At 37.8% G+C, this 12,521-nt stretch overlaps 3 protein-coding genes across 3 annotated transcripts; all 3 read left to right on the top strand.

The window, feature by feature from the left end:
- Nucleotides 1-669: 669 nt before the first annotated feature.
- On the top strand, nucleotides 670-1,466 carry LOC126754063 (spleen trypsin inhibitor I-like). Its single transcript, XM_050465940.1, has 2 exons — nucleotides 670-866; nucleotides 930-1,466. The coding sequence occupies exons 1-2, from the start codon at nucleotides 722-724 to the stop codon at nucleotides 1,274-1,276; spliced, it is 492 nt and encodes a 163-aa protein (XP_050321897.1). The 5' UTR covers nucleotides 670-721; the 3' UTR covers nucleotides 1,277-1,466.
- A 4,375-nt stretch (nucleotides 1,467-5,841) lies between these two features.
- On the top strand, nucleotides 5,842-6,633 carry LOC126754064 (tissue factor pathway inhibitor-like). The gene is made up of 2 exons (XM_050465941.1): nucleotides 5,842-6,118; nucleotides 6,176-6,633. The coding sequence occupies exons 1-2, from the start codon at nucleotides 5,977-5,979 to the stop codon at nucleotides 6,490-6,492; spliced, it is 459 nt and encodes a 152-aa protein (XP_050321898.1). The 5' UTR covers nucleotides 5,842-5,976; the 3' UTR covers nucleotides 6,493-6,633.
- A 3,362-nt stretch (nucleotides 6,634-9,995) lies between these two features.
- LOC126754069 (male accessory gland serine protease inhibitor-like) lies at nucleotides 9,996-10,565 on the top strand. The gene is made up of 2 exons (XM_050465948.1): nucleotides 9,996-10,157; nucleotides 10,246-10,565. The coding sequence occupies exons 1-2, from the start codon at nucleotides 10,091-10,093 to the stop codon at nucleotides 10,425-10,427; spliced, it is 249 nt and encodes an 82-aa protein (XP_050321905.1). The 5' UTR covers nucleotides 9,996-10,090; the 3' UTR covers nucleotides 10,428-10,565.
- Nucleotides 10,566-12,521: the final 1,956 nt, after the last annotated feature.

The following is a 12,521-nucleotide window of genomic DNA, read 5'->3' on the forward strand; positions in this document are numbered from 1 at the left end:
CTGACTCGAATAAACTCTAGCCGAGAGGCCAGAGTTTTTACCACTTTTTGCGGTAATTGGGGCGATCAATCGGCTCGCGCTTTTATGCGTACGCAAGCGACTTCACATATCCCCATAAAAAATAGTCCAACAGTGTTAAATCGCACGATAATCGAGTCGCCGACAGGGGCTGACGACGCGACATAATGCGCTCACCAAAAGTTCCTTCAATAAATTTATTGTTCCGTTGGCTGTATCGCATGTAGCGCCGTCTTGTTGGAACCAAAAGTCATCCACATCAACATTAATTATAGCTTCATAGCATTCCCTATTGACTGCAACATTATGGCCGGCATCATTATAGACTAATGATGCCCTTTGCCCATAGACCACCATCAGGGATTTTGCGGCGGATGGACTCATTCGGGTCTTGTTGAATACTTTACTCCTCTGCAGCAATAGCATCTTCGGCTCTAAGACCTCTTCATAATCAAAAGAAAGTTCCGCTGTAACACTATAATTTTGCACGCCACTGTATGCAATTTAATACGAAACAGAGAGACCATGAGCGCGCATACAAAAATAAATATGACAATTTTTCATCAATTTTGCTTTTTAAATTTTTTAATTAACGCCTGCATGCCACAAATGTCATGTTGATAATTTCAACAGCTCAATGGCTGAGCGACTTAACGATTTCCATGAAACGCTGAGCTCATTTCAATATTGACACTACAACAGAATGGCGGTACAATTTCAGCGGTGTTTTCGTGTATTGCTGCTGATCGCGGTGATTAGCGCCGTGTCAAGTGCTCCGCAACCAAAACAAACGACACAAAAGTCGGTGGTCAGTGGACCGGCGGGTGGTGGGCAAGCGCGCGTGCAAGGTGAGTGAAGTAAATAAATAAAAAAGTTTTAAAATTAAAAAAAAAAACTGTTTATGTTCTAAGATCCGAAATGCCTGCAGCCGAAGGAACCGGGTCCGTGCCGCATGAATCTCGATCGCTATTACTATAACTCACAAACGAATGCCTGTGAACTCTTCAAGTTCGGTGGCTGCCGTGGCAATGACAATAAATTTGGTTTTTTGAAGACTTGCGAAGATGCTTGTGTTACACCGAAAACAACCACCAACAATGCAGCACCTGGCAACGCTAAAGCACCAGCCTCAGCACCAGCAGCTGCTCCGGCCGTAGCACCAGCCGCCACAGTGGCCAAGAACCCGCAACCAGCTGTGATTGTAACAAATACCAAAGCAAAGAAAACACCTGCCGCAGTACAGACGCAGAATGCTTAAAAGTGATGGAAAATATTCTCATATGGAGCACACGCTCTTTAATTGAGGAGTGGTCGATCTTGTACAGTGTTGACTAATATTTTGAGATTTTTTGCACCAAATATTAAAAGTGTTTATAAAGATGTTTTAAAGTAAGTTTATGAAATGTTCTAGAAATGCTATATGTAAATATATTCTTCCCATTATATGACGTCACTATTTTTCATTGGCTTGCGTAATAATTAGATGTTATTCATAAAAAGGACCGTTGAAATCGGTCTTAACTGCAGTTAGAATAGTGTTTAGAACTCTGTGCATGACTTACTTTGAGTAAAATATGTTAAAAATAATATATATAGAAAGAGAGAAAGCCGGAGCCAAGGAAGGATATAGGATGCCATATATCAATTTTAATTTTATTTTGAAAACAAAAAAAATGTAAATGAGCTAAGCCTCCCCCTACGTATGCGCCCTAATATAATACGCCATACCCGATGACACAACGTTCATACATCACTACATAACACCAGCTAACAAAAAAGATGGTTACCGCCCTATCTTCACTTCTTTCGTTTTCTTCAACGTTCCAGAGCGTCAAATCATTCGCTCATATGTTGATATATATTGATTAAAAGAGCTAATACGAGTACGATCCTCCGCGCTCTTAATGTGCCTTTGATAAAACTAACACTTTATAAATCTTCCAACAAGTTCGTCTTGCCAACGTACCAGACAGACACTTAAAGTGAGCTGAAGTTGTTTAAAGAGAGTATTTAGTGTAACATTTTGTATAGTCCTCTATCTGAATAGATGAGTTGCACGCAAAATATTTAATGCCTACTTTTTTTCATAGCCTACCGTTAGAAGGGCACATACCTTAATATCTGGTTTTGGGATAAGGACTTAAAGGTGGTGATACAGCCATATCCCCCTCTCGGACATACTGCATATTGGTATGGTGGCCAACAATGGAAAAGAAATAATCGGTAAGGCATATGGAAAGCATGCAAAAAGAAGTTCGTATATGCATCAGTGGAGTTTCTGTTTCTAAGTGAACTTAAATTCGGTACCCAATATTGCCTTCCCTGTGAAAATGGCGAGATGGACAGAGACGCAGGGATAAGCATTTCTACTGATGAGTCCAAACAAGATAACTGAGCTGAAGGTGGTACCTTTTCAGCAAACTTGACACCAAAATAGCCTTCCATCTACCAGATCACAGCAGTGTTTTCAAAGCAGGTATCTCAATTAAAGAAATCTTACTTGTTCTGACAAGGAGTGCGTTAACAACAAGGAATATATTTATATATACAAATAGGTAGACGGCTTTGAGATCACGAAAGTTTCTTAAGGTTTCATCTAAGTTAGTGTAAGAATGTCTTGATCTCTTAGTGGATATAACAATCTATGTATTGCACGATAAACCTGCAATAGGCTCCAGAACTAGATATTTAATCGACAAATATGATATAAATATATAAATTCAAAATGAATGAGATAAGAACTCTAATGGGAGTGCTAATAGGTCACTGTATATTTATTAGACAACCGATGAGTCGACGTTACGAGTTTTCGAGAGAAAGGTTCTGCGAAAGATTGTCCTTTGCGCATTGGCCACGGCGAATATCGTATTCGATGGAACGATGAGCTGTACGAGATATATAGTACGACGACATTGACATAGTTCAGCGAATTAAAAGACAGCGGCTACGCTGGCTAGGTCATGTTGTCCGGATGGACGAAAACACTCCAGCTTTGAAAGTATTCGATGCATCCCGCCGGGGGAAGCAGAATATGTTGGAAATATATTTCGCTTAATATCCAATTGGCGCCACGTATATATAAAGAAACGACTGGCGCGCTGGAATGAGATAACCGCGTAACTGTCTACGCCAATTAAGAATAAGAAATTTAACAGACATGCCAGCAGACTAGAAACTTCATATAATTTCTCTTATAGAAGGTGGTAGAGTGTTTATTCCAATCGGAGTAAAGCGGCTTGCGCTGCATCAACCACTTCAAGTACCAGTCGAGGGTTGCTTGACATATTTCAGAGGTTGATAAATTTCTTGTACTGATGATAAACCTTCTTGTACTGATGATGCACGGACTGCTTTACAGAGAAGACCATACAGTGATAGGATTTTAGTTTTGGTGTTTTCATAATGGGCTTCTTAGACGCATAGAAGCGTCATTAGATAGCTACTTTACCTACCCTACCCAACCCTATAATATAAGTATAAGCTGATCTATATGAATATGTGAATATATAACATGATCCACATATCTAATTTTATGATTCTGACATCGTTATTTACAGTAATTATTTTTTTACGATGAGTGAAATTGTTCAACAAAGAAGTTCCATTAAATTTTGTGTGCGAAATTCACTTTCTGGTATCGAAACGTTCAGAATTTTGGAAAGGGCCTTCAGAGATAATTGTTTGTCGCGAGTAAGTGTTTTTGATTGGTACAAATTGTTCCAAGAAGGTCGAGAACGCGTTAACGACGAACCACGTCCAGGACGGCCATCAACATCAACTGATGCTCAACACGTCAATAAAATTAAGGAGTTGGTGCTTGAAAATCGTTGATTAACAGTCAGAGATCTTACTGGTATAGTTGGAATATCGGAACGATTAGTAAAAAAAGAAAACAAATTTGGGCCTAAGAAAAGTTAAAGCACGATTTTTTCGAAAACGTCATGAAACGTTTTATTATTGGTGATGAGTCTTGGATCTAAGCTTACGACCGCTCAGGGAAAACAGTCTTGTGCCAATTGAAGACATTAAACGCGAATCGCTACGCGTTGTGAAGGCAATTCCGGAGATGGACTTTAAGAACTGTTTCGAGCATTGGAAAAAAACGTTAGCACAAGTGTATTAGGGCCGAAAGGGATTACTTTGAGTGTATTAGGTCCAAGGGGTATTACTATGAGAGCGATCACATAGATTTTGAAGAATGAATTGTGATTTTTAAAATTATGAACAAGGTCTTACTATTTTTTGCTCATGGTAGTATACTAGTTTTTACCAGATTTCCCCAATTTTCATATTGTGACAGAAGATCGATATATCTAATATTTTCATTGCTTCGTTGATTCTAACAGCCCATGAGACAAGCATATTAAATTTTACTAAAGGCGAGCCATGTTCATTTCTCAAATTAAGTCTTACACAATGTCTTTTGTGGGTGTGACAATAACCCGATTACACTCATTAATGACCTTTGCATTTATGAGGTATATTTATATTCCAAGCTTCAGCAAGATATGCCAGTTTTATAAATTGCTACTTGCACAGACGGACGAATGAACGACCGATGAAACAAGATTCTCGAAAGCAACTCGTCTCGTCTGCCCGGTTATTTTAATAAATTTATAACGGTAGCGTTTATTTTTAGGCATTACAACCGTTGACAGGCATTATACTCCTGTCATATATAATATTATATAATTTTTGTATTTATTACGAATTTCGAAGAAAAACCATTTAGGCTATAAATCTATTGTTTATCGTCAATTTGATTTTCACTTCACCATTTCAATAGAAATAAGATCGATCTTTTTATTTATATTTCACATTACTTAAACTAAGTACCCTAAGGATTTAACAATGCGGTTGCGGTTTCGAGCGCGCATCATAAGATGAAATTACACTCGGAATTATAATTAGCTGATTTAGGAGAAAAATCCCACTAACCGCATTTAAGGCAATATTCGTTTCATCGACTGACTCATTTTGTGTGCGCAAATATAGAACATAAATCAGACATTAGTGTTTTATTAATTAAATTAGCATATTATTTATGCGAAGGCATTTGCAATTTATTGTTGTACACTTTAGAAGAACATATCGACGATATACTCGTAAGTGTTGTAGGAAGGCTACAGCAGCAGCATACAAAAGCGACTTGTAGTAGAACGCCGACAGATTGAAAACACCCGCACATTAAAAGTGATTGCCAATCGTTGAAAGCCAATCACCGACAGTCGTTGACATTGATAAGTTTCGTTGCCGCGTCCAACTAAAACGTAAACGCTGCCATTAAGCCGGTTGCTTTGTTTATAGCTTCCGAGCTGAATGAAGTGGAGCTTCCTAGCGCACTTTTTGCTGGCGCGTTTTGCCGCGTAAGCGACTAAGCGCACCTGAGTCTGGTGAATTAGCCGGTGTTGAACGCTTGTTAAGCGACAGCTAACGCCAACGGCGACGCCGCGCGCTCACCTGCTCGAAAATCGTTTATGCAAACCGCGCGCCGCAGCGCGAATACCCGCCACAACTACTAATGAGTTTGCGCGTAACACCGATGACAGCACCTCGCGCTGCTTGGCGTCTGTGGCGCGCCGCGCTAATAGCTGCTGAATACGGCGTAGGTGGTTATCAGCGTAACTGCGAAGCATTTGCATACGGCTTGTGTGGTGGACGGGAGAAAAAATTATGTTTAAAAATGAACAGACAAAAATAATAACAATATTGAGCAGCGAAAGGGTACGCGTACGAATCGGAAGTTTTGAAGGCGGCGGTGTCTGTGACGCCAGACGCGCACACCTGTCAGTCAATTCGCGGCGATGGGAGTACTTAAAACGCTTCGAAGGCGCTCGGTGGCATCATTGTGCCATTAGAAACTCAAGCGTGAACAGCAACAGGCCGCGACAGGAACCAAAAATTTGCAAATAATATTTTCAATCTCTAAACAAAACATACAACAAACTCAGAAACAGGATGAAATTCGTGCTAACTTTGTGCTTGACCGCCGGCTTCGTTGCCGTACTGCAAGCGGCCACCGTGGCGCCTTCAACGGCAGCACCCGCAGCCAATGTTGCCCCCACCACAGTCGCAGACGACGTAGCTAACGACCTTATGAGTGCGTAGTATTAATATTGAGTGTGCTCTTATATTCTAATATGCTCTTATCCTTTAGTTCCCGACGATTGTTACCAGCCAAGGGAAATCGGTCGCTGCTTTGGAATATTTCCTCGTTTTTCCTTCAATTTGAACACTAAGCGTTGTGAGAAGTTCGTTTATGGCGGTTGCGGTGGCAATGCGAACAATTTCGAGAGCCAAGAGGCTTGTCAAAGAATGTGCATGCCGAAAAGTCACGATGAAGTATCGGACGAAGAAAGCACAACCACAGCGAAAGCTGACGAGGATGATGAGCGAGCTGATAAGCTGATTCCCGCTGATGAACAGTTGCAGCTTAAAGCCGCTGAGAATCAACTTCCGAAAGAGGTTTTTTAAAATTTGTCTTTAGTATTAAAAGCCGTTGATTTACAAAAATATTGTTGTTAAAAATTTTTGAAACGTGTGAAATTGTTGTGAAAATATGACTCACTTTATTGAATAAAAAGGTAAAAGTTGAATTACATTAACAAGAAATAATACGTTTTGTAAGCATTTATTGACAAAATTCTAATCTATCTGAGATAACAAATTTAAAGCAATTTTCAGAAAATTGGATCAAAAAGAGAGTTGACCAGTAAAAATTCAGAGTTTTATATTAAGATATTGTGAGCTTGTGAGCAAAATCTGACAACTGACAACTCTCAGGACAGGCTAAACAGTCTGGACATCAAAAGATCGCTTAAGCGAGGATTAGTTAAAGGCATACCGAAGGCAAAATACATTTTTGAGGTTTACGCTTTGTAATAATAATTCCGAAAAACCAATGTCTATGAATGACGATCGAAAGAATAAGTATTAAAATCTATTGGTTCTAGATGTAAAACACAAGATTTTCTTATGAAGTACACGGAATTATCATAAAACAATATCTGACATTGAGGGGAAGAATCGCTTCAAGCCTTTACCAAATTTCCAAATTGATTTTCCTGAAATATTACAACAAATCTCAAGCTAAACCTTAATCTGTTGAAAGTAACTTTGGACTGAATTAAGAAAAATATGAAAATATATTAGTGAACTAATGTGAATAAATTACTAAGTTTAGTCGATATATTTTTAGGATATGTATACATATATGTATGTCCAATTTTAACTTAGACATCCTTTCATTATCTCTCTGTCTTTCGGGAACTTTCGCTAAAGATAGCACCGAATAGATTCTTTCTGCTTATGAGATTAGCCATAAGGTTCTCTTAGTAGCAAAATATATTTGAACTAGTTCTTATAGAACACCCAGAGATGATCTAGTAACTGATGTCCAGAGAATACTAATATTATGAAGGGAGCACTTCTCCAGTCTTTTGAAAGGCAGTGAAAGCATAACACTAGGAGATAGTGAACCCGATTCCCTAATCGATGACGATGGAGGCGACGATCCATTGCCCGAACATGAAGAAGTATGGAATAGCAATTACACATCTGAAGAACAACAAAGCGGCTATTCAAACACGGCAGCGAAGAACTAATAAAGAGCATGCATCAGCTTCTTTGTAGAATATGGTCTGGCTCTGCCTAATCCACAAAATGGAAGATCCATAATATGCGCCAACCACCGTGGGTAAGCCTCCTCAACATCGCGTATAAGGTTCTATCGAGCGTATTGTGTGAAGGAATGAAGCCCTCCGTCAACAAACTGATTGGATCCTATCAGTGTGTGTTATCTTATCACCATCCGCCAAATTTTGAAAAAGGCCCGTGAAAAGAATATTGATACACATCACCTCTTCGTCGATTTCAAAGTTGCTTTTGACAGCACAAAAAGGAATTGTCTTTATGCCGCTGTGTCTAAATTTTGTATTCCCGAAAAACTAATATGGCTGTGTAAACTGCCGTTGAGCAAAAAAGCACCGTCAAAAACGGGAAGGACCTCTCCGAGCAGTTCGATATCAAACACTGGTTTCAGACAAGGCGACTCCATATAGTGCGGTTTCTTTAAATTAATTACTGAGAATGCACAATCTTTTATAAGAGTGTAAAGCTGCTGGTGTACGTCGATGATATTGACATAATGTTGAGCCCAAATCCGCGTCGTTAGTTCCGATTTCTCCAGACTGGATAAGGAAGCGAAGCAAATGGGTCTGGTAGTGAACGTCGGCAAGACGAAATATCTCCTATTATCAAACTATCAGTCGTTGCTTTCGTGACTCCCACGTCACTGTTGACAGTTATAACTTCGAAGTCGAGTTTTCGAGAGAAAGGTTTTGCGAAAGATTTATGAGCTGTATGAGATATACGACGACATTGACATATAATATGTACTTCAGTGAATTAAAAGACAACTAGGTCATGTTGTCCGAATGGACGAAAACACTCCAGCTCTGAAAGTATTCGACGCAGTACTTCCAATAAGCAAAACCCTATTATTTTTCCAACACATGGCTTTTAAAATTTGTATCTCGCGTTGCATAAATGGGATTGGGTTACACAATAAGTCGTTAAAAAGATAAGATTTTGTAGTAAAACGATTTCTGAGGAAGTTTTGTGATTTCTTGTTTGAGTATGCTTTTTCAATAAAGGCGAAAAGGCTAGTCAGGCAGCTGAAAATGTGGTGCGGAAATATTCAAATTAGGTTGAATACGAAAAGAAACTCGAAGAATGAACTTTTGCTATGGACTGTCAACAATTAGAGCGTCTGAAGGAAGCAATCGTCCAGAAGCGGTCAGTTTTAGTCAATAGGAGAGGAATTGATTTTCATCGGTACAACACTAGGTCACACACCTCTCAAACGGAAGCTTGTTTTGGAGTTTCCTATGCATTCACCTTGTAGTCCGGACTTGGCACCAAGTGATTACTACGTATTCTTGTTCACGGCAAATTTTTTTTGGTGAAGAAAAGCGGCGCAAGAAAAGGGAATTTCGACTGCTTCAATATTTTGCTAATAGAGACGAGGGATTATACGTGTTTAAGAGTGTCATTATAAAATTGCCTTTAAAATGGCAACAAGTCAATGAAGAGTTGAACTAAATTGGATCATTTCAACAATGTTAAATAAAACCTTCAATTTAAAGCAAAAATAATAGATTTCTTGCTATTAGACCTTATAGATATAGGTGTCAGAAAACCAAGCTACTATCATGGCTCGTCGTCAAAGCCTTATAAATATCCATTTTATCTTTCAGAGGCCACTGATTAGATCTTTCGATATATTTTTAAACGATATCAAGCCCGTTAACCCGCGGTCGGCTGACAAGCGGCGAGAGAATCAAACGGAAATGTGTCAACCCGAGCTTCGATCTCTTCTAATAATTCAAATCTAAGTATTATTAAAAGTATCATATGTATTAATATTATCAAAATACAGAGAATTATCAGTGACGTACGCAGCGGGGATTTTCTGAGCCAAGAGTAAACTTTCGTCTATCATAAACACAATGATATTACAGAATGAAATCTATGAATGCTTCAAAAATATTTTCCAGTGCTATTTACACTTGTATGTATGTATGTATAATTTTTGTAAATAAGTATGACGAGTGTATTCTGTGCGAAATAACCCAAACATTTGACTTAATATGAGCACCTACACATGTATGTATGTATGTATATGCCAGTATATAGATGAAATCAGTTAATGAGTTTTGTCAATGTGAAAAAGCAACAACAAAATCTTAATTGTATTTGCATCGCTTATAAGTGAGTACTTTTATTAAACACGCTTAAACACAGACACACACATACGCATGTGCATATTGACTTAAAATTTCACATGAACACACCCAAAAACCTTAGTACAAGTGCAAACAAATGTACATACGTATGTACAAACAACTTTATAGAGAGCAGATAATGTCAGAGCATACAATGTTAGTTTCGAGTACTTCAAGGGTCGCACATTAACGATATAAATTCAGTTCGAAGTGAAGCTTGAAGGCAACAAGTTTAAAGTTAACGAATCAAATTGTGCTTAAGACATCTACAAGAGAAAAGAATCAAAATGAAATTCTTCGCAGTGATTTTGGCCGTTTTTGCAGTGATCGGCTGCGCGCTGGCGCTTAAGGATCGTAAGTGTACTCTACGTTAACCCTCAACTAGAGAGGGAGTCAGAGCGGTGTTAATCACTAAAGTTTCACTTTTTTGACATTTCTGCAGCCATCTGTGGTCAGGAGCACTCGGCCGATGGCAACGGATTGATCAAGTGTGCCGCTTATGTGCCCTCGTGGACCTTCGATGCGGCCAATAACAACTGTTTGAGCTACATTTATGGCGGCTGCGGCGGCAATGACAATCGTTTCCCCACGCAGGAAGCTTGCGAGCAGAAATGCAAGGAATAAATGGGACAAGGAAAAGTGTGCGTCTTGTTTTAGGACACAATTGTAGGGTCTGATTATAATGTGATATAATTAAAATTTGGAAAATAAAAGTAGCAAAAAAAATTAAAGAAAAATATATAATTGATTTTTCAAAAATGTTGAATACTTGACTGATATTGATCACGAGCAGCGCATTCATTAACTCGAGATTTTTGATTATTATGTGAAGTGGTTAGAATAAAAGAGAGAGATTTGATTTGTGGATGGATACTTATATAATTAGGGGAATATGTTATGCCGTTACAACTACAAAAGTTTTAATGCAATACTTTTTAGGAAATTTTCCTCTGACTCACTTTTAATTTAGAGATGCTTTGAAGTGAAAAATATATATACATACATACATATAAAGGCAATTAGACTTTGAATACAAACAAAAAGAAAATTTTGAGCGAAGTACCAATTTTAGTATTGATTTAAGTAAGGAAGTGGTAAATTAGGGAGTAACCGAACATTAGATAGTCTTACAATTTTTAAGAACCTAAGGTGTGCTTAATATTTTGAGATATCTGGAAAGATTGTCTTCAGACCATCGTTGTTTTAGACCATTTAGCTTCATAAGAACACTTGCTTACTAAAAGGTCTTTTTTAAATCAAGCAATTTTATAGAAAGGAGCTAACGGTAACGGGCTTATGTTAGTTTTCGTCCATTTCTCAGCAAAATCGCATTATTTACCGTAAGTACAGATGTTGGACATTCGCCTAGATAATGTTCCAGCATCTCATCATCCTCCGTGTGTCCTCTGCATTTTGCCGTATCCACTTTTCCTATTTCCTAAAGATGGGATCTTAAAAGTAGGTGTCCCGTGACCACACCTACAAGACATTGAGACCCTTGAAAGTATGATTCATGATCAGTAAAAGATCGTCCGTACAAGCTAAGTCGATCTAGCCACGTCCGTCTGGCTATCTGTATGTATCTGTATACAAGTACTAGCCTTCCAGTTTTCCAGATATCGTTCTGAAAATACGCATACGCACTGTTTTTCTGAGAATCCGTATAACGATGTCGGACTGCGATAAGATACAGGTGTAGTACAAACTGATCTCTATCAAGACCTTGTATGGAAACCTTTTTTTTTTTTTACGATATCCACCGTTGGAGAAGACGTTTAACATGGGTTTACGAGTTTCACAAAATCGATTTTTTTATTTTCTTATTACATTTTGGAATTCCTGGAGAATATTATCCTAAATATTTAGTTGATCTGAGTAATAGTTTTGGAGATACGGCCTTGAGAATATGTGCGCTTGTGGCTAGCTAGAGTAAATGGACCGTCTTCAAACGCGGTTTTCTCGTAACTGTGTTTTTGTGGTCGGTTGGCAAGATTTCTCGAGAACTATTCAAACCGATCTTCATGAAATTTTACACAGGGCCTTGAGATACAATTCTTAAAGACTTAAATGAATTATTTTTTTTTTTTCGATTACAACTATATGAAAAAAAGTCGGAAAATTTTCACTGAAATTTTAAATTTTTTGTAAAAATGTCTGCCAAAAATACCATTTTCAGTTTTTTTTCCAGCGTCAGAGTTCTAAGTTAAGTTACGTATTTTTTCCACTTTAGATGATATTTTAAGGAGTTATCCTACCAACGCGGACACATCTATTTTCCGAGAGATCCATGGAAATGGCGTCGCAATGGTCGAGTTTAAAGTATTTTTTTCCCAAAAATTTCAAATTATATTTTTTTAATAGTTTATGTTTATAAGAAAAAAAAATCATAGTAAAATATTTAATATTTTCTATGAGAAAAAAATTGTTGAAGAAGGCTGTTTTTTACCCGAGAAAACATAATACGAGTGTATAAATATTTCTTATGGTGCTCGCCTTTCCACCAGATAGACGCATAGCTCAGCTTTTAATAAAAATCTGTTAGTACGAAGTAAATGCTTAAAGAACCGAGTTATTATCACTAAACTCTTTTAAGATTTTTAAAAATATTTTTTAAAGTTTTTTTTTTTTAATATTTTATTTTAATAATTACTTGGTCTGATAAGATTATTTAATAATTTGTATTAAATTTATGAACTTCATCAACTAATTTTTATGAAT

This window comes from Bactrocera neohumeralis, chromosome 3 (genome assembly GCF_024586455.1).
Source record: "Bactrocera neohumeralis isolate Rockhampton chromosome 3, APGP_CSIRO_Bneo_wtdbg2-racon-allhic-juicebox.fasta_v2, whole genome shotgun sequence".
NCBI classification, from domain to species: Eukaryota; Metazoa; Arthropoda; class Insecta; order Diptera; family Tephritidae; genus Bactrocera; species Bactrocera neohumeralis.